At 42.2% G+C, this 21,858-nt stretch overlaps 1 protein-coding gene and 2 long non-coding RNA genes across 5 annotated transcripts; 1 reads left to right on the forward strand and 2 right to left on the reverse strand.

Moving 5' to 3' along the window:
- Positions 1-3,910: 3,910 nt before the first annotated feature.
- On the reverse strand, positions 3,911-5,527 carry LOC145428218 (uncharacterized). The gene is made up of 2 exons (XR_013908451.1): positions 4,486-5,527; positions 3,911-4,405 (listed from the first exon to the last, which is right to left on the reverse strand). It is a non-coding gene; the product is annotated as an uncharacterized LOC145428218 (long non-coding RNA).
- A 2,176-nt stretch (positions 5,528-7,703) lies between these two features.
- Positions 7,704-11,095, forward strand: LOC145428216 (uncharacterized). Its single transcript, XR_013908449.1, has 2 exons — positions 7,704-9,488; positions 9,907-11,095. It is a non-coding gene; the product is annotated as an uncharacterized LOC145428216 (long non-coding RNA).
- Positions 10,342-21,556, reverse strand: LOC113020191 (transmembrane protease serine 9-like). Of its 3 annotated transcripts, XM_080300065.1 has the most exons (11): positions 21,418-21,556; positions 19,673-19,693; positions 19,322-19,484; positions 18,921-19,189; positions 18,173-18,318; positions 17,618-18,086; positions 17,279-17,450; positions 12,522-12,775; positions 12,286-12,383; positions 11,873-12,081; positions 10,342-11,842 (listed from the first exon to the last, which is right to left on the reverse strand). In XM_080300065.1, the coding sequence occupies exons 1-11, from the start codon at positions 21,545-21,547 to the stop codon at positions 11,704-11,706; spliced, it is 2,070 nt and encodes a 689-aa protein (XP_080156191.1). In that variant the 5' UTR covers positions 21,548-21,556; the 3' UTR covers positions 10,342-11,703. The 3 variants fall into 3 exon arrangements, with proteins under 3 accessions (XP_080156191.1, XP_080156190.1, XP_080156189.1); XM_080300064.1 differs by having other exon boundaries at positions 10,342-12,081; positions 18,921-19,186; XM_080300063.1 differs by having other exon boundaries at positions 10,342-12,081.
- Positions 21,557-21,858: the final 302 nt, after the last annotated feature.

The following is a 21,858-nucleotide window of genomic DNA, read 5'->3' on the forward strand; positions in this document are numbered from 1 at the left end:
CAGCCAATCACATGGTAATAACAGGTCAAGACTAGGGGCGGGTTTTTCTAATCGATTTATCGATTAAAATCGATTCTGGCTTGGATAACGTGAAATCGATTCATTAAAATCCTGAATCGATTTTTTAATTTAAATGAATTTTTCCCGAAATGCCAGAATCTCAGGTGAAACCTCACAAAACTTCAACAACCACCAAAGATGAAAACAGTAACTGAGAGCAGGAACAGGCTTCTGCACAGAGACGTAAACACAAAGCTCGACCCGCCGACGCATCAGGATCAGCGAGCTGTGACTTTCTCACCGACGGCACGGACACGGTCGGAGCTGAAAGCCGACAGCTCGCCGACTCTGTCGGCGGGTCGAGCTTTGTGTTCACGCCCTTTTTGCGCTGATTCTGAAGCTGTTAGTTTGATCTCTCTCCAAACAACATTGACCGAACCAGCAGCAAAAGAAGATCCAAACTACGCTTCACACAAACATCGTCATGGATTCACTCTGACTTTTGCTGTTTTGCTTCCACCAGGATAAAATCACACTTCATGCACATTCTCTGCCGTTGTTTACAGGCTGTCGGACGCTGTTTGTTTCCTTTTACTTACTTCCGAAAAGAAAAACCTAATTTCTGCCGTTCAATACTGAACAAATTTAAACTTTTTGAAATGATACAAAATGCAAAACGCTGTGTCTGTAATAAAACCGCTGTAACTTCAGAGGTGATGTTCATGGGCTGATTAATGGTTTTCTTTCGTTTTTGATCGACTGCAGAATATTTTTATAAAATCCAGAACAGGAAAATCTCCTTCATGTTTTTCTGTTTTATCCTCAGCTGCTTTGACACAAAGGCCTCTGCTGTGACGCTCACACCTGTGATAAAGTCTTGCGTGTGTCAGCTTCCTTTTTATAGATACAAAAATATGTAAATGTGCTGATCTGAATTATAATATTTCTGACTGTCAAAATTCACCTTGTGAATCGGAATCGAATCGATTCTAGAAGTCAGTGACGATACCCAGCCCTAGTCAAGACCACCTGCTGAAGTTCAACCTGAGCATCAGAATAAGGAAGAAGGCCATTTAAGGGAAGGTAACATGTAACACTGGTGCCAGACAGGCTGGTCAGACTGGTTCAAACTGATAGAAGGAAGAAAAACTGAGGTCATATGAAGAATTTAGGTTTGCTGGTTTCCATTCAATTTTTAAGACACGCTGTAGAAGAGAGCCAAAGATTAACAATAACTAATGATTCGATGCAGAGAGGTCTGTTAACACATAGTGAGTGAAGAAGAAACACCCAGTGCATCATGGGAATCCCCCGGCAGCCTAAACGTATTGCAGCATCACTAAGGGAGGGTTCAGGGTCACCTGGTCCAGCCCTCCCATATAGAAAAGATATATATAAATCTTATAAAGTTTGTATCTGTCTTGTTTGAAAGTTGTATGAAAAGCATACAAGAGTGAAAACAGATATAAGATCCATTGAAAAATTATATAAATGAAACCTGTATGTTTTGGATACTTACCAAAACAATATATAAAAGTAATGAGAAAGTGGCCACTTTCATGAGTGAATCATATAAGCCTTACATGATTCACTTTATGAAGTAAGCCAAATCTTATGCAAGTCTTTTATACGTTTTTTCTATTTCTTTTCCATATGGGCTTAATATATACTAACAAAAAGGAAAGTTTGAAGCCTAATCTTGAAAGTAGAGATAGTGTCTGTCTCCCGAATCCAAACTGGAAGCTGGTTCCACAGAAGAGGGGCCTGAAAACTGAAGGCTCTGCCTCCCATTCTACTTTTAAATAGCAATAGACCGATCCGATATTACATATCGGTATTGGCCCCTGGCAGGGCTTCCTTGGATGAGGATGTCTAATGATAATGGCCGAAACACCCAATGAATCCAAGGTCCACTACTGACGATCTATTACAATCTAAATTAGATTCCTAATCCCCAAACCTAACCAAGGAAGGTTAAAAAACAACAAAAAGCCTAACAAAATGGCAGAATAGCTTTTGATAAAAGACCGAAACAGCCTGTGAAGTTGCGGCAGACAATGATGAGTCCCGCTGGTGAAGTTTCCAGGCTGCCTTCCCTCATAGTAGCCATCCCTCAAGACCTTCTCCATCTGAAGCAATTCATTATCAGGGATAGTAACATCTACTCCTTTTATTGAAATAATACATTCAGAAGGGCAACCAGGGAAGTGGAGGCAGATGGGGAGAATGAGACATGGCTGAACGAAATCACCGAATCACATGAAGAAAAGCAAAACTGAAAGCAAAGCAAAAGTAACACTGACTCTCAAAGTAAAGCAGCAAATGGGAAAACACAGACACACAAGGGAACTGGATACAGGAGACTCAAGAGGATGCAACACAGCTCAGAACTGCGAAAAGGTCTAAATAAAGTAAGTGGAAAATACGTAAAAACCACAAACATTAAGCAAACTGGGAATTACAAAAGATAGTTAAAGTAGAAAGTCCAAAAACAACCTCACAAACGCTGAGTAAACTGAGCCACCAGTGAGTTTCCTGGGCCCTGTTTCAGGAAGCCGGTTTAGAAAACTCAGAGTGAAAAACGATACGCAGGGTTGAGTAACCCCGAACTGTCCAACTCAGAATATTCGGTTTCAGAAAGGCTGATAACAAGTAGTTCAGTCAACGCGGAGTTGCTTTAACCCCAAGTGAAGCGCGCGGACGAGGATACATAAAGCCCTGATCAGCGGAGCACAGATTAAGCGAGTCACCATGGAGACGGAGGGAAAGAAGGCGCGGTCAATGTATTTTACAGCGCTTGAGGCCGAAATTCTGATGGCAGCATATGCCGATAACATGCAAATTCCGCGGAAAAAAGTAACACAGCCACAGCTGCAAAAGAAAGGGAGCATGCATGGCAAAACATAGCCGACAGAGTCAATGCGAGAGTGTTAATATAAACATTGATCGAGGGATTTCCACCCATTTAACACGTTATTTTATCATATGTTATTTTATTTGTTATTTCATACATTTTATTTTGTGACGTGATGTGAGCGCAGGTGTAACCCAACAGGCCCCAAACGTTCCTGGCAGCAAGTAAAAATGAAATATAAAAATATAGTCCAAACAGGTAAGGTGTAATTGTATTATGAGCCATAGTGCTTGGTCTGTTTGTCCCATGTAAATCAATTGCAGTTAGAGGCTACATTAATTTTCTTTCTGTAAGCACTTATTGAAATTATCTGAGCACATTACAAGTACATATTTGCTTACTCTGTATGCTCAAATGTGGCCCGTTATAGCCAACAGAAAAAAAGCGGAGGCCCGAAAAACAGGTGGGGGTCCTCCACCACCACCACTCACAGAGGCTGAGCAGTTGGCCCTCAGCCAAAGCAGTGGGCGCCCTGTGGCCGAAGGCATCTCTGCGGGGACATCCTCTGAGTCAATAACCCCGCAAGACACAAGTGCCTACATAAGGGGTAAATTCAAAATAATACATGATGTGCATACATCCTTTCTTCACAGTCACCTTTGCAGTGCTGCTCATTCATTTGATAAACTCTTTACCATAATGAATTATTTTGTAGTGAAGTTATTTTCCTACTGATTTTGCCTTCCCTCAGTCTTGGTTGTCTTTGAGAGCATAATGACAATGAAGTGTAAGGTGATTGGTATGTTTGTTAATTGCCATTTGGTCCCTTGTAAGTTATAAGTGACCTGTATGAACCTCATATTCTATCAGTTGATGGTGATGGTGTACTGCATCTGGTGCAGCCTCCTGTTGAGCCAGACCAACATGCAGTTGTGAGTAATACTCCACAGATTATATGAGGTTACAGTAGAACAGCAATGTTGTTTATTTCTTTACTACAGGAAAATAATGAAGAAACATTGACAGCTGTTACAGAGGAGGAAGCAACAGAGACACTTTATGAGGTTTACATCTTTTAATACTTTGTGTACAGGAAACACAGGCGACCAATAAAGCCAGTTGAACAAAAAATCAGTTTATTCTTCTTTCAACATGTTGAGGTGATGGGTCAAAAGAAATGATTGTGACATATGGTGTCTCTGACTGCGCTTCCATCTTGTATGTCCGTGGGAGGGTCAGGATGTTCATGGTTTGGATCACTGCTGATGTTTGGTTCAGAAGGACAGTGTTCTCCTCTAATTGTGGCAATGTTGTGAAGAATCACACATGCCACAATAATGTCACATGCCCTTTCTGGGGTGACCCTGAGTCTTTGCAGGCACTGGAACCGGGCCTTAAGCATTCCGATAGTCATTTCAACTCTGGCTCTGGTCCTGCAATTAGCCAGATTATATCGCTGCTGTGGGCCCGGTTCAGGGTCAGAGTAAGGGGTAAGCAAATAGGGTAAACATGGATACCCCCTATCACCAAGCAAGTAGCCAGTGAACTCTCCTAAGACAGAAGGGTACACTTCAGTTCAAATGTCCCTGAAGCAATTGGTCTTTATATATTTTAAAGTATTTTCAACTCACCATGTCCAAATTTTGTGCTCAGTGTACATTCACGGAATATTTGTGAGTCATGGACAGAGCCTGGCCACTTGGCTTCCACATTTGTGATAATGTTGGCAGCATCACATATGATCTTCACAGTGCAGAGAACACAAATTAGCATCCATTACTATAATGAAATAATTTGTTAGTTTGAAATGCTACAGGGAACTATGTACCTGCACATTAATGCTGTGGAAAGACTTCCTGTTCACATAGTCTCCTTCATTTACTGAAGGAGCAATGATTGGAATGTGAGTGCCATCTATACAGCCAATCACGCCTGGGAACCCTGAGAATAAATGTAAAATTTAAGTAGTAGTCCAAGTATCACCACATCATGAATTGAGTTTTGTTCATCCTGATACCTGCAATTTTGTGGCATCCCTCTTTGATAAATCTTGTGGGTCTATGACCGGGGAACACCACAGACGAGTACAGGAGACGTTTCAGTGCAACTGTAACATTCCTGACTGCCCGACAGACGGTAGCCTTGGAAACGTGCTCAGCGTCACCAATATTATACAGAAAGCTCCCGTTTGCAAAAAACCGAAGTGCAATACAAATAATATGTACAGAACTGAGAGGATGTCCGCGATGTGTCACATGAGCAATATTAGGCCTGAGGATGTTATTCAAATAACTTATAGATTGTGCTGAGAAACGGTAACGTTCGCACAGAAAATCATCAGGAAATGATAAAATGTCCAAACGCGCTCTGATCACTCTCTCCCGGCGGAGAGCTCTGCGGAGAATTTGGGCTTCACGATCTACTGGCTCTTCAAGGAAGGAGCACGCCATGTCTGACACTTCCTACTGTCAGGTTTCCGACAAAGAGGCGGAGAAGGTCAGGGTTAGTTGTAGTAAACCTGCTAGGGGGCAGGTTAGCTTCACGGAGTGTGTCGTCATAGTGACTCACTGAGGCTTCATCTGAACTCGCTTTGTGAAACCGAAAACCCAGAGTTTTCGTTAACTCAGGGTATACTTACTCAGTTTTTCCACTAAACCGGCTTCCTGAAACAGGGCCCTGATCTTTATCTACTCAAACCAGCAGAAGCTCTTTGACTAAACTGGAGATTCAACTCATCTTTGCCTTTCTGATTCATGTCTGAACATCTGGCCTGCAAACATATATTTGTCATTAAGTAGCTCAGTTTACATTGGTCTGATTTCATTCTCACAGCTGGGCGAGTGTCAAAAAACTGCACAACATGAAATTTAATGGCAATAAAACATGAGACAGTCCTGTGAGGATGGAGTTATTTTTAAATACTCATAAGTCATAGTTTTAGAAACACTTCTGCAGCTATTTCCCCATGTCTAATATTAGTGTCATTCTCAAAACCTTTGGCCACGACTGTATGTATGGTCAGCAAGGTATCATCTATCTTAAGTGCCCCTTGGGGATAAATGATTTTTTTTTCCACTTTGACTGTAAATTGACTTGATTATGTGTAACCAGTTGGAAATTATATATTAGTGTTTTTCAATCAAATCAATCCTTTTATACAGTTTGCGTCTCAAACTTTGTTGGTGTAACATTTTTGTTAAATACTTGTGTATTTCACCCAAAACCCTTTTTAAAAAAAAAAAAAATTCATTTTGCATTTTAATCTCCTGCCTGTATGATCTGAGTCTGTGTGCGTTCGTGTGTGTGTGTGCGCTGCATGGTTGCCCACGTCACAGCTCCTTTCAGCATAGCCGGAGGAGAGGTGTCCTGGCAGGCGCGTGACACACAGATCAGAGCCATATTTCTGTGTTGCAGACAGTGTTGGTCAAGTTACTTGAAAAAAGTAATCAGTAACTAATTACTGATTACTTCCCCAAAAAAGTAATCCCGTTACTTTACTGATTACTTATTTTCAAAAGTAATTAATTACTTAGTTACTTAGTTACTTTTTAAAAACACGATTTACAACCTGAAGAGGTGATAAATAGATCTTTCAGCCCAATTCTACTTTTTCTACATAATCCATCATACAGAATGTAATCAAATGGAAAAGTCTCTCTTTTTAAAACTTGTTTTATTAGTTTTAATCTTTTAACTTTATGCATCAAGCAAAGATTTAATTATATGCGACATTCTCTGACTTGAATAAATTAGTTTAACATTTAAACCTATTTTCTGCACATTCCAGCACATAAAATAAAATATTTTTTGTGTTTACACTCAGTCTTTCAAATAGATGCAAGTAAAACACAGCAGAAAATAAATAAAGTCACAGACTCAGCGGTCCTGTTGCTCTATTTTCACCTGTAAAGCAGGAGTGGGGTAGGCGGAGGGTTACCCTGGTGCAGGTGTGCCGCGGTCAGTGGAAGAATCCGCGAGTTTCTCTGTGAGTTTCCCATTACGTCGTAGCTACTCGGTGCTTGTTGGAAGTTTAGGGGTTTTTCGCTGTAAAAAGAAGTTTTCTTCCCACGCACAGCGGACACTAATGTTTTTGTCACTTTTTATGGAATCAAACTCAAAGTAAGGTCAGTACTTCCACGCTTTAAACGCTGCACGCTCATACTTTCTCCTGCACTCGATATATGATCCATTGTTGATCTGCACACAGCTGTTGTCACTAATGGCGCACTCGCTTACGTCACTGTCATGAGACATTCTCGCAAAAAATCACGGTTTTAGTAACGCAGTAACGCAGCGTTCCTACGGGAAAGTAACGGTAATCTAATTACTGTTTTTGCAATAGTAATCCCTTACACTACTCGTTACTTGAAAAAAGTAATCAGATTACAGTAACGCGTAACGCGTTACTGCCCATCTCTGGTTGCAGATGTGCAGTAAAGACCCAGTGCTGTCTCCTGCCTCTTACTTTCACGCCAGAACACAACGCAACGACAGGCGTATCACATGAAGGGGTTACATTGGTGCCGTGACACTGTGGATTTGTCAAGCATCGACGTAATCTTGATCACTGTGGGGAGCTCTTCGTAATTGCCCTTGTTCCATGTTGGTTACTTTTCCTAGCTTGTGTAAGACTTTTTGAATGAGCTTGGATATTTAATCTGCTCAATTCTGATCCTGAATAACATCAAGTGTTAGTTACAAATACTGTGTTTGGTTTTGTACAGTTACACTATTTGGAATTTTTTTGTGAACCAGATGCTTTATTCATCATTATGGAGTCAGCATCTGGTTCAGAGGCAAGTGGTGTTCCTGATGGGGAGGTTTCCTCTCATGTGAGTTTGGGGCGAGGGTGGTTTCTTGGGGATGGGGTTCAGACACCTAAACTTGGTGTATCATTTGTTCCCAAGTTTTGTTCCACTCGTCTCCAGGTTCCCCCTGTGACGTTCAGACCCCGCAGAAAGCTTCCAATGCTGGGTTGAGTACACTCATCTCAGATTTGGCCAATCAGATTGGTCAGTCCATTGTAGCCCAGCTGCAAGGTGATAAGGAGACCAGTATGTCTACTGGGGCCTTTAAGGCTGAGCAGGGACCTCCTGAGCTAAATTTGTCTGGGGTGAAACTTGTCTTGCAATCAGACATCAAGGGGCCGCCAGTTTTCAGGGATGACGGCAGTGATAAGTTCTCATTCAGACCCGTATTTCTGTGTTGCAGATATGGAGATGTTCTTATGTTTTGGGGATGCGGTCTTTCATTCATTGTTTTTATGGTACAGTGTTTTATTGCCTGTTGGATGGCGATTATTATTTTGATTGTACTTAAGTATAATGTTTGAACTATAAGCACTAGAATATTGGGTCCTGGTTATTCAATCGTATTTGTCTGACTGTTTATTTGTTTTTTAATTATTTTGTTTATTGTTCTTATAAGTTGTTTTTGATGATTTTTCAGTGACATATTATTTATTTTGTGCTTTTTGTTTTCAGAGAGCTTAAGTTAATGTTGTAAAACAATTTGTTGTATTTGATCTATTATATTATTGTAGTGTTAATGAAGCTGCAGACACAGCTCCTTTCAGCATGGCCGGAGGAGAGGTGTCCTGGCAAGCATGTGACACACAGATCAGAGCTGTATTTCTGTGTTGCAGATGTGCAGTAAAGAGCCAGTGCTGTCTCCTGCCTCTTACTTTCACGCCAGAACACAACACAATCACAGGTGTATCACATGAAGGGGTTACATTTACATTTCTACATTTATTTGTTTTACTGCCACCAACTGTCAGCCAGTGGAACAGCACAGGATGACCTACAACAGACAGATGTTTCCCATCGTCGGTTACACCAGTGGTTCCCAAACATTTTTTGCTAGGACCCCTTTGTTTTACAAGAAAAATATCCCCCCACGCACAAACACATCCGCCACACACACCCATATTTTGTTTTTCCAAACCCCAAACATTTTACAAGGGTATTTGTGAAAACGCAGCTGTTTCTATGCGCTTGGACATTTCGTCCACACGTAAACGGCGTTTCGAATCACCGAAAATTGAGATTTTTTAAAACTCCTTTTTTGCGTTTATGTGTGGACGAGGAATCACAGAGTTCGTCACACAACGTCAAAGGTATGTGCCTTTATTCACGTCACGCTGTGCGCCACGTTGTTTACATGGGATGAATTGCAGAATGGCAGATAGAGACAAAATACTGTTAATCTGACTGTCTGCAGATTTACACGCAGTTACTGTCCCTCCATTTAGAAAGGCAGAGGCGTCACGGTGTGATTATTTTTCGTGTAGTTGTTTTTTTCCTGTGTAATCAATACATTTTTCAAAAAATGCCTCTCTGTGCAAAATGGGTTCAAAAACATAAACAGCTGTGGGATCCTGTTTGTCCGTGATTTGAACCGAGAGACAAATCGTGGCAGGATCAGCCTGATGTTATTTGTATCCAGCTGTAACTTTACTGTATAAAGAGCAAACATCTCCAACATGTCAGGAGTAGTTAGTCATTACAACAAGTGTTTGTGAACTAAAAATCAAGAATGTGGGATCCTGTTTGTCCGTGATTTGAACAGCCCAGCGCTGCTCCCGACAGGGAAAACTAATTCTGCAGGGAGACCTACCTCGGCACTTGTGCAGGTGAAACCAAAGTATATGAAAATATGCTTCACCATATTTTCTAGTCTTTGGCTTGGAATGGAGTTGGTTTGGAAACATGTTCAGCGATGCTTCATCTCCTGCTTTGCGTTTGTGTGAACCTGTCCATTATGCTAACATTGTCCAAGCGTTTTGTTTTTTTCCTTTTCATACCACGCTGGGGAGCACTGGAATAAAAAGCTGTGACGACAGCAGGGCTGTTTCCAATGGGGTCTGCTGGAGCAGGTGGAGACTGAGAAGAGCTGGATTGGCATCAAAGCGACGGAGTACCTGGCCTTGCTCGCCCCGCTGCTCTCCTTGGTTTCCTGAAGACAGCCTGCGTCAGAATCCGTTTGTCCAGATTGTTCTTTAACAAAACCAGTGTTTAGGGTTTACCAGGGTTTATTTCTGTTTTCAACAGACAGGAGAGCTTTGACTGAGCGATCGCAGGCAGCTCCGTGGACACAAACACTGTTGTGAAGTCGAGAGGTGTTCTGAATACTGGACAGGTCCCTGCTGATGCAGCGATCTGGTGAGTAATGAGGCATCTCTTCAGCCTTAAACAACACGAAAAGCAGGTGAGATGACCAACAAACCTCCTTCAGCTGAGAATTTGACATGAGAGCAGCGAGACCAGCAGGGAAGCACCTATGAAACAGGTAATCAGAGGTAATCAGACAGGGGAGAGAAGGGAAGTGAGCAAAGGAGGCCCAAAAGCAACAGAGACGGATCAATGCACCACAAACTGGAAGCAAATTATTCACGTTATTTTGTCTCTTTAGTTTGTGCGGAGAGTAAAAAAAAAACAAAGCTCTTTGTTGTTGTTTTTGTATTTTTACATTTACACATTTACAAGAAGTTTTTTAGTTGTTTATTCTTCATTCAAATAACTTTCTTTTTCAGTGCAATTTAACAGTTTTCAAAGCAAATATTCTTTAAGTGCTTAAGTGTTTGTGGCCCAGATGCGAGGTAGAAGAGGGACAGTCCGATCATGTCCCCTTGTTTCCAGCATCTCTAAATGATGCTTCTTTAAATCTGATAAAGGCTACGTCCACACATACCCGGGTATTTTTGAAAACGCAGATTTTTCTATGCGTTTGCACCTTTCGTCCACACGTAAACGCCGTTTTCGGTCACTGAAAATGGAGATTTCTAAAAACGCCTGCCAGGGTGGATATTTTCGAAAGCTCTGTTTTTGCATTTAGTGTGGACGAGAAAAACACAGAAAACGCAGCGTCAAAGGTGTGCGCCTTTTTTGACGTCACACTGTGCGCCACGTTATTGTTTCGGTGAAATGACAAAATACTGTTACTTCTACTCTCTGCAGTGTTTAAATGCTCACATACACACACAGTTACTGTCCCTCCACACATAAGACTCTGTTCTGCTTCTATGCCCCAGCTTTGTTTACTTTTTCCCACTGAGGCTTCTAGACTTCTGATTGGCCAACATTTCTACACGGTTAGGAATATATCGCCACCTGTTGCTTTGGCATGTTCATAGCAGCGTTTTCCTTCACTTCTGCGTTTACGTGTGGACGGGACTATTTTTTAAAACGAAAACGGAAAATCTCCGTTTCCAAAAATACCCGTGTACGTGTGGACGTAACCAAAGACTGCAAGAATAACTTCAGTTCTGTCTGTAATCATCAATATGTTTGTGACTGTAAGGTTACAAGTAATCTATTCTGTCCTGAAAACAGAGTTCACAATGATGATCAGGTACAATGATCAGTATCTGATAATAAAAAAAATTAAATAAATTATAAAATATGCAGATTTCACATCTTTCATTGTTGCATTAATTAAAATCTAGAGATATATATGAAACAGTAACAGTGATGCAGACACACTAATGATCTGTTTAGCTTAAGAAAACATGAACTTCTAAACATTTGAGCTACCGTTTAATGTTCAGTGCAAGTTTAAAGAACTTCTTCATTTTTACACCCTTAAACCAGAGTCCAGCTCAAAGCCCCTGTCAGTCAGAGCTCAAGCCACACATTGTACAACCAGCTTCCTTTTCTTGGAAGTGGAGCACCTAAGGCGCCGTTAGCCGACAGTAAACTCGCCCAAACGTCACCACTGAGCTCTTTGTAGATAATCAGTTCAGAATCAAGTCAAAGATTAGCAGGCAGAGCTTTAAGCCTGTAAAGTCTTAGAGTCAAAGCTTGTTCACATTCATTTGTGTCCATTACATGTCGATCAAGTCAGACTCTCTACAGGAAGAGCTGGAGACAAACGGTGAGGCTGACGAGATGGAAGAAGACAAAGATGAAGGAGTGAGCAGGACGACCCCCGCTGCTTTGTGATACGGGGCGTGAGGTAGTTGTGGTGGTGTTGGTGGTGGTGTTGGAGGTGCTGGTGGGGTTGATGGTGGTGTTGGAGGCGCTGGTGGGGTTGGTGGTGGTGGTCGTGGAGGGTGGAGACAAGAGTGTCCCCAGCGTCTTCGTCAGGAAGGAGTCAAAGGTGCTCACTCTGGTGAAGGTCATGACTGAGCTTCGTGTCCTCCTGGCAGAGGGGCTTGGATCTGTTAACACGACCGCCTGGAACCAAGAGCCGCCCTGCTTACACATCAGCGGGCCGCCAGAATCACCCTGAACATACGGAAAGGGTCAGTTATTATTTTAATGTTATATGTTATATTTTCCTGCGACTCAAAGGAAGAGTTTAATACACCTTTGTTACCAGAAAGTTTGGACTATGATTATTATATTTACTTTTAAGCAGCTAAATCCAAGATCCAGAATAAACAACATGTCAGCAGACAGTGTTATAAGAAGAAGAATCCAGTCATTTACCTGCTGCAGTGCAAACACGTCTGTACAGATGCTCTCACTCGATGATGAGTTCCCACAGTTTACCACCGAGGTCTGAAACTGCTGCATAACTTCCTCAGCTAACATCATGAAAGATAAGAAAATCCTGATGTTTGACTAAAGAAACTGTAAGTGCAGTGGTCCACATGTGTAATCTGAGAGATGGACTGGTGCAGAGTCTGGGCAGAACTCTGTCAGCCTTCATGTTGCTGACTCACCTCCTCCTCTTCCAGGACTCCAACCGGCCGCCCAGCACGCCAAGCCCTCGGCGAAGGTTCTCCCGTTGTCCAAGCAGATGGGCTGGATGTAGTCGGTCAGGGTGGGCTGGGCAGATAGACGGAGGATGGCTATGTTGGTCCCGGTCGTGTTGCTCAGAGTGATATTTGTCACATTCAGCGTCACCTCAAAGGGGTTGGATCCATTTAGCTTCAGACGCCCCAACACGACAGTCCACTCGGACGCTACAGGGGAGCTGTGGGAGGAACGAAGCACACAAACATAAACTTCATCAGCTTCAAACAAGATCTACACCTTTACGCTCAACTTCATGGGACCCAAGTTTTACAGACTTGGATCACATATCGATTGTGGGAGAGAGTATGAGCGTGCAGCGTTTAAAGCGTGGAAGTACTGACCTTACTTTGAGTTTGATTCCATAAAAAGTGACAAAAACATTAGTGTCCGCTGTGCGTGGGAAGAAAACTTCTTTTTACAGTGAAAAAACCCCTAAACTTCCAACAAGCACCGAGTAGCTACGACGTAATGGGAAACTCACAGAGAAACTCGCGGATTCTTCCACTGACCGCAGCACACCTGCACCAGGGTAAACCTCCGCCTACCCCACTCCTGCTTTACAGGTGAAAATAGAGCAACAGGACCGCTGAGTCTTTGACTTTATTTATTTTCTGCTGTGTTTCACTTGCATCTATTTGAAAGACTGAGTGTAAACACAAAAAATATTTTATTTTATGTGCTGGAATGTGCAGAAAATAGGTTTAAATGTTAAACTAATTTCTTCCAGTCAGAGAATGTTGCATATAATTAAATTTTTGCTTGATGCATAAAGTTAAAAGATTAAAACTAATAAAACAAGTTTTAAAAAGAGACTTTTCCATTTGATTACATTTTGTATGATGGATTATACAGAAAAAGTAGAATTGGGCTGAAAGATCTATCACTTTATTACCTATTCAGGTTGTAAATCGTGTTTTTAAAAGTAACTAAGTAACTAATTACTTTTAAAAATAAGTAATCAGTAAAGTAACGGGATTACTTTTTGGGGGAAGTAATCAGTAATTAGTTACTGGTTACTTTTTTCAAGTAACTTGACCAACACTGGTGAGGACACAGGGCTGTGTCTCTGACACGCTGGTCTGCAGTACGGGGGCCCCACAGGGAACTGTGCTGGCACCGTTCCTCTTCACCCTCTGCAGACTTCTCCATCAACTCCCCACGCTGCCACCTACAGAAGTTCTCTGACGACTCTGCCATAGTCGCCTCATCACAGGTGAAGACGACTCAGAGTGCAGACAGTGGACTCTGGACTTTGTGGACTGATGTCAGCAGAACCACCTGCTGATCAACACCGGGAAAACCAAGGAATTGGTGGTGGACTTCCGGCAAGGGTGTAGATTTGGCATGGATGGAAGGGACATGTCCCCACCAATATCCAGCGATTATTGAATTGTCCCCACCAATAATTTGATCTCTTCGAGTAAAGAAATCAAACCCGATAGAAAGAAAAAAAACGATCTGTCAGCGTCTCATTCACCCAGCGGTGCAGAAAGAGTGAAATTACGTTCTCTACTGGAGTCCTACGTCATGTGACAAATATGGCCAATGTGATTGGCTGAGCCTTTCAGGGAGCTCTGTTTAGTTTTAGCAGCGGCAAACCTGCGCTGTGAGGAGGAGGACGGCAGCAAAAAGGAAGAAGCTGGATATAAGAAAGTATTTTTCAAAGAAACCTGTAAGTCACTTAAAGCCAAGTTCACTCATAAAATGTGTCCGTCATAATAACGTTACAGGCTATGCTAGGCTTTGGCCCACATCAGTATAAAAGTGTATGTAACCATGAATAACGTGTTTTGGAAACTAACTGCACAACAGGCAGCACTATCAGTTATCTCAGTCTCAGAGCAGCATTTCTAATTTTGATTGAAACTGTCAGAGAAAACTGCAGCCTCGAGCAGCCAGGATATTAGTTTACAGAGGCTGTACCATGTACACCAGGAGAGGCTGGACAGTATAGATGTAAAACCAATATGCCAGCAGTTTATCTCAGTTAACGAGAGGAGCAGGCATGTGTTTGGCTGCTTCACATAGTGAACATTGAGTTGTTGTGTCCATGTCTGTTGCTGTAACAGTAGTTCATGTTTAGAATAAAAAAAATCCAGCTCACTGAGTTGATCGGGGCAACAGTGCCTAAAATGTTGCATAATTTTGCTGAGAGATGTTTTACTCTGTGGTCATCTTAGATGAGTCGTTTTATTGACAAAACCCAGCAGGTCATTCAGTGTTCCCTTACTGCTAATGTATAAGACATGTTGGTGCACTATAACTGAGGTAATGTTGTTAAATCCTTAAAGTCATATTCTTTTATTGTCATGACTGTATTTGAAGCTGTTTTTATTTTTGTATGATACCTGATTTTTATGGAATATGGTTGAAGTAACCTAAAGTCTAAAATACTTAGTCATTTGTTTAATAGTAATTTAACATTATATAATTCACATATAAAACTATGAATTGTAATTTTAAATGGTTTAAAAGCATGTAGAATAGCATATGTAGGCAAGTATATTTCTCCTTTTATCAAGAAGCAAAAACAAAAAGGACAAAAAAGAAACAGGGCGGGGTTTGGTGGTTGAATCATCCGTCCCCACCAATACCAAAACCAAATCTACACCCTTGATTTCCGGAGACGCAGACCCACCACACTGACACTGGTGAACATCCAGGGAGTGGACATTGAGATAGTGGACTCTCATAGGTACCTGGGTGTTCACCTGAATAATAAATTGGACTGGAGCCACAACACTGATGCTCTGTACAGGAAGGGTCAGAGCAGACGCTACCTGCTGAGGCGGCTGAGGTCATTTGGAGTCCAGGGAGCGCTTTTAAAGACCTTCTATGACTCTGGTGGCATCTGTCATTTTTTTCAGTGTGGTATGTTGGAGCAGCAGTTTATCGGCAGCTGAGAGGAAGAGGCTGGATAAACTCATCAGGAAGCCCAGCTCTGTTCTGGGATGCACCCTGGACCCAGTGCAGGTGGTGGGAGACAGAAGGACTCTGGCCAAAATAACATCTCTGATGGACAGAGTCTCCCACCCCATGCATGTAGATGTTGCTGCAGAGCTGCTTCAGTGACAGACTGCTGCATCCTCGATGCATGAAGGAGCGTTTCTGCAGGTCCTTCCTCCCTGCAGCTGTCAGACTGTACAATCAGAACTGCTCCCAACAAACACAGATGTTTACATCAGCGCTGTAACTGCAGTATTTTATCAACTGATTCACTCTACAACCTGGGTTTGCCTCTTATCTGTATGATTTAATAATTACCTCTAAACAGTACTCTGTTTTTGGTAACCATTGTCCTTGATATAAATATGTAAAAGAAAAAAGTGTATGTTTCTGTCCTGTGTACTCTTTGTTTGTATATGTGTCTTTCTTGCTGCTGTTACATCCAAGTTTCCCCTTGTGGGACAATTAAAGGACTATCCTATTCTATTCTATTCTATCCTATTCTATTCTATCCTATTCTATTCTAGGCAAAAGCTGGCGGGAATAACTCTCTCTTAGATAACAAAACTGTGTTGTGACCAGTGTTGGTCAAGTTACTTGAAAAAAGTAACCAGTAACTAATTACTGATTACTTCCTCAAAAAGTAATCCCATTACTTTACTGATTACTTATTTTCAAAAGTAATTAATTACTTAGTTACTTAGTTACTTTTTTAAAACACGATTTACAACCTGAAGAGGTAATAAAGCGATAGATCTTTCAGCCCAATTCTACTTTTTCTGTATAATCCATCATACAAAATGTAATCAAATGGAAAAGTCTCTTTTTTTTAACTTGTTTTATTAGTTTTAATCTTTTAACTTTATGCATCAAGCAAAAATTTAATTATATGCAACATTCTCTGACTTGAATAAATTAGTTTAACATTTAAACCTATTTTCTGCACATTCCAGCAAATAAAATAAAATATTTTGTGTGTTTACACTCAGTCTTTCAAATAGATGCAAGTAAAACACAGCAGAAAATAAATAAAGTCAAAGACTCAGCGGTCCTGTTGCTCTATTTTCACCTGTAAAGCAGGAGTGGGGCAGGCGGAGGTTTACCCTGGTGCAGGTGTGCCGCGGTCAGTGGAAGGATACGCCAGTGTCTCTGTGAGTTTCCCATTACGTCGTAGCTACTCGGTGCTTGTTGGAAGTTTAGGGGTTTTTTCGCTGTAAAAAGAAGTTTTCTTCCCACGCACAGCGGACACTAATGTTTTTGTCACTTTTTATGGAATCAAACTCAAAGTAAGGTCAGTACTTCCACACTTTAAACGCTGCACGCTCATACTCTCTCCCACAATCGATATGTGATCCACTGTTGATCTGCACACAGCTGTTGTCACGAACGTCGCACTCGCTTACGTCACTGTCGTGAGACATTCTCGCAAAAAATCACGGTTTTAGTAACGCAGTAACGCAGCGTTCCTACGGGAAAGTAACGGTAATCTAATTACCGTTTTTGCAAACTTTTCTGTTCTCAAACTGATCTCCCTGTTGAAGCTCAGTCACCAATGAGTGTGTTAGTTCTTCTGTCAGATTCACCCTTTCTCTTGATGTCTGAACTCAAAACTCTTAAAAATTGCTCAGTTTAACATCAGAAAGAGAATTTACTAATCAGAGGGTAACATACTGACTAACTCACCCATCGAACTGAATTATCGTCTGTACAAACTTCAACTTCAGCTGCAACTCACCTTGAGAAACAGTTGGCGTGGCTCAGCACTGAGTCCAAGGCCACCAGAGTCCCACCGCACACGTGACTTCCATTCTTCTGTAAGCTCGCCATCCACGGCCATGAGCCGGCTGTCGCATCTGAGGTTCCTCCCACAATCCCAGAAGTTCTTGGAGCTTGTCCACAGACCACCGCTGAGGAGAAGAACCAGGGAGAGACAGAAAGAGGCAGGAAAAACTTGGATCACACAAAACCATCACTTCAAGTTCAGGTAGTGAAGAACTCAGAAAGTGTCAGAGAGCAGCAGCTGTATTATCTAAAAGTTTAGAGGAAACAAAGTGTTAATGTGATGGAAACTCACATTGGGGAGTGGTTGGAGGCAATGTGGTTGTAGGTGTGGTGGTTGTGGTGGGAGTGATGGTGGTTGTAGGTGTGGTGGTTGTGGTGGTAGTGGTGGTGGTTGTGGTGGGAGTGATGGTGGTTGTAGGTGTGGTGGTGGTAGGGGTGGTGGCTTTTGCAGAGGAGGTGGTTGTGGTGGTGGAAGTTGTAGTGGTTATAGGAGTAGTTGGGGTGGTTGTAGGGGTGGTGGTTGGCACTGGTGGCAGTCCTGTGCAGGAGACACTGAGGTCACTGTCGGTCCCAGTGGACGTGAACGTCATGAAGCCCGGCTGGTTGGAGGAGATCTGGCTGTTGATCCAGGTCTGGTACTGGGATACTCTGGCATAGACTCCTGGAAAATCAGGCAAGGCGCAACCTTCCCCAAAACTGACGACTCCCGCCTGAATCCAGCGACCGCTCTGCTTGATCACCATTGGACCTCCTGAATCCCCCTTTGAGAGCAGAAACATTTACTGTTAGCTGAGGAGAAGAAACTCTAGAAGGTGAAAATGTGCCAAACACAGGTAACAACAATCACCTGACAGGAGTCCTTTCCTCCTGCACTTAACCCGGCACAGATCATGTTGTCAGTGATTCTTCCCACTCCATAGTTACAGTTACACTGCCTGTTTCCCACAACAGGAACCTCCACCTCCATCAGGTTTTGTGGAGAAGGAAGGGACACTGAACGGGGTAAAATAAATATATCAGTTTGTAATAAATAACATGTGACTGATTAACCTTCAAACAAAAGGGCGGCTCCACCAAACTTAAAAACAAAGTGTAGTCATGTGTGCAAACAAAGATGGGGAAACATGTTTGTCCGCTGGGGTTGGAGCTCTCTGCAGAACACAGTCACATGACTTTGATGCCGCTCTGTCATCTTGTCCTGTTTTATGTTATTTGAGTATTTTAGATGAAGCACAACAGCTGCTGTTTTTAAACGTGATACAGAAATAAACTTGACACACAGACAGTAGATGGTCGTCATCATGTAGTAACTGTCTAACACCACCTGGGGGCAGTGTCAGATACACAGAAAGTATACTTTCTTTTAACCAAGGATCATTTTGACCTGACATCATCGTGCAGACAGCATGTTTGCTGCAGGTCCAGCACTTCCAGACTGTTTAATTCACATAATTATTCTTTCTGGTTTTGAACTCTGCACAGATTTAACCTCATGGAAACATCTTATTGCTCTAAATATTTCTGAGACAGCAAACTTGTTCCCTGTAATATTGTCATCATTTCTCTAAAACCAATCTGGTGTCTTTATGACCCACCTCCACTTCCTATGTTGCCCCAGCCGGTGACCCAGCTGTTAACACCGCTGTAGAAGATGCTGTCTGAAGCTGCCAGGCAGACGGGAGAAATGTAGCTGTTGAAAGTCACCGGTGAGGAGAGCTGCAGGAGGCAGACGTCGTTGTCGTTGGTACCAGAGTTGTAGTTTGGATGTTTGATGATCTGTGTTACTGTCCGAGACGCTGCATTGGGGTTAGATCCCTGTAGACTCTGAAGGCCCAGATTCACAGTCAGACCGGTTGGAGTACTGCTGAGATCATCAGGAGCGACACGAACAGTGCACAGTTGTTACAATTGTTATAGACGAGAAAACATATATAAAGTTTGACTTCACAGCGTCTTTAAATCTTGTTTAGAGTGCAGCTTCAGCCTCATTACTCACGTTTGAAAGCAGTGAGCAGCAGTCAGCACCCACTGACTGTTAATGAGGGATCCTCCACAGAAGTGGGACCCAGATGTTTGCAGACTGACCTGCCAGGGCCAGCTGCCAACAGGGGCCACCTGTCCTCCTACAATCCTGGTGTTCAGAGACGCCTTACCACAAACTGAAGACAGACATTAAAACACAGAGTGAGCATTACTGTAGGAGCTGTAAACTCTCAGCACTACAAACTGCTGAGTGAGGACACAGTGATCCTGGAGTCTACAGTTCACTCACAAACTAATATTCATATGAAACTAAAGATTTATTACACATAAAACTAAATCATTACACAAAGAAGCTTTTTCTTACCATCCAGCTGTGACTCAGACTCTGAAACACAGAAACAAACCATTTTAAAACTAAAAATCTTCATTTATCTGTCTGTGATTAGTTCACTGTCTGTAATAATAGTGGAAAATTGACTGTCTGTGGTTAGTTATAAACAAGCCTCTGAGAAATGAAGCCAACCCCTGCAGTTCCTCTGTTGTCCAGTAGAGGCAGCCGTGAGTCAGTCCCCATAGTTTGCTCCTTCAAAACACCTGTTTTTATAACTCACCTATTTAAACTGTACTAATAAGTTTACGTTATTAGTGGCGTGGTCTCTTTGGCTGAAAGGTGGATGGCGACACAGGCGGCTGTAGCTACTAGCTCTCTGCTAGGCCTCACCTCAGCTAACTGGAGTCCCTGAGCAGGACCTCTGGACTGTTTTTAATGACATCATCTAACCAATAATATGGCTGCTGTACGAACAAACTGTCCAAGAAGGCTGATCTCCAGTTTAGGTGAAATTCTAGGATTTTAACTGGGTGTTACTGAGCACTAATTATCAGGTGTCAGTGATGCTCCCATACAGCTAGCTTGCATTAGCTGATTATCAAATCAAATCAAAATGTATTTATATGGCATATTTAAAAACAACAATGTCAATCAAAGTGCTTCACAAATTAGGAAATAAATAAAATAAGACAAATCGACCAAACAGCAACACAAGACAAGACAAAGTTAGAAGCCAGCCAAATGATAGTCAAACTAAGTTAAGACAGCGCCAGGGTAAAAAGATTCATTCAAGCAAGATTTAAAGGCTTCATAGACTAAGAAGTGTGAATGGCAATAGGGAGATTGTTCCACAGTCTAGGTGCTGTAATAGCAAAGGCATGATCAGCCTAGACTTAGGTTGCATTAAGAGCATCTGGTTTGAAGATCTTAGTGCTTTTTTAGGATTAAACACATAGAGAAGTTCTTTAGATAGCAAGGTGCAGTGTTATTTAAGATTTTATAAGTGAGTAAAAGAATTTTAAAATCAATGCAAAATTTATTCATCTCATAATGTTGTTGGTCCAGATCAGCTCGCTCTTACAGCAGACTGGTTTTACCACCTGTTCTGAAGATCATTAACATACAGAGTTTCTGTGTGTGTGTGTGTGTGTGTGTGTGTGTGTGTGTGTGTGTGTGTGTGTGTGTGTGTGTGGGTTGGGGGGGGAGTTGGGGAGTTGGTTACTGTGTGACTCAGCAGGATGAAAACACTGATGATGTTTATCTCTCAGACAGAAACCACACAGAGAAATACTGTACACACGCTGCACGTTGTAATACTAATACTACTGCAGTATTACTGCAGTTCCTGACGAGATGTTAAAGGAGTCCACTGGTTATACGTAGGCAGTACCTGTGTGTGAGATCACCATCACCATCAGTGTGTTTGTAGTTCAAACATTCAGCTCAGCACAAGCGCCTGATGTTTCTACAGCTGAATATATGTTTAGCCACCCTCCATAAACACTACGTGGTTCATTAGGTTCACTCTGTGGATTCATTCGTTTTGCACTCATAGCGAGGTGTATTGCCATCACAGTAAGTCGCTCAATTCCTGCCCTGAACCATGATGAAGGAACCTGTCATCACTGCTTCAGCCGTCACCATAAACCGACACACATTTTTTCTTCAATAAATGTGATGACTATGCAGCAGTGCCACTTTAAAGTGAAGCGCTGTGCTCCTGAGTGTTTTCACCCTCTGAGTCGTTCCTGATGCAGGTGTGTGCAGAGAGCTCTTACCTTGGGTCAGGAGCATCAGCCCAGCAGCCAAACACATCACTTTGTAGAAAGCCATCGCTGTAAGATCCAAACCTCCAGACCTGCTGAGGCATAAATACCCTTCCTCTCTCCTCCTCCTCTCTGTCTGCATTAAACACACCTCTGCCAGACACCTGTCTAACGACACGCCCAACACTTCCCTCCAGCTCACCTGATCCTCCCCCCATCAGACACGCTCTATTAAACAGGAATTTCAGGTTTCAGGCAGCAATGTTGAACTTTTGAAGTAATTATTTAATTTTTTAGGATTAATTATTGATTTCACATCAGGAAATCAAACAGACTGCTACAGACTGAAGCATTTTCTTTAATCTGTTGTGTTTACCTGAGGACCTTTTCTCAGATGTCATTTGTTTTCATCCCCTCAGCAGAATTTCATTAACATGAGAGTCTACAGGCTCT

This window comes from Astatotilapia calliptera, chromosome 4 (assembly GCF_964374335.1).
Source record: "Astatotilapia calliptera chromosome 4, fAstCal68.1, whole genome shotgun sequence".
Taxonomy (NCBI): domain Eukaryota; kingdom Metazoa; phylum Chordata; class Actinopteri; order Cichliformes; family Cichlidae; genus Astatotilapia; species Astatotilapia calliptera.

Bases quoted from the DNA above. Each gene is read 5' to 3' on its own strand.
- LOC113020191 (XM_080300063.1), bottom strand. From the start codon at position 21,547: ATGCAGACAGAGAGGAGGAGGAGAGAGGAAGGGTATTTATGCCTCAGC. The intron at 19,190-19,321 runs GTGAGTAATGAG...TGATGATCTCAG, and splicing joins GCTGCTCACTGCTTTCAAAC to CAGTACTCCAACCGGTCTGA. The intron at 18,319-18,920 runs GTGGGTCATAAA...TACCCCGTTCAG, and splicing joins GGGCAACATAGGAAGTGGAG to TGTCCCTTCCTTCTCCACAA.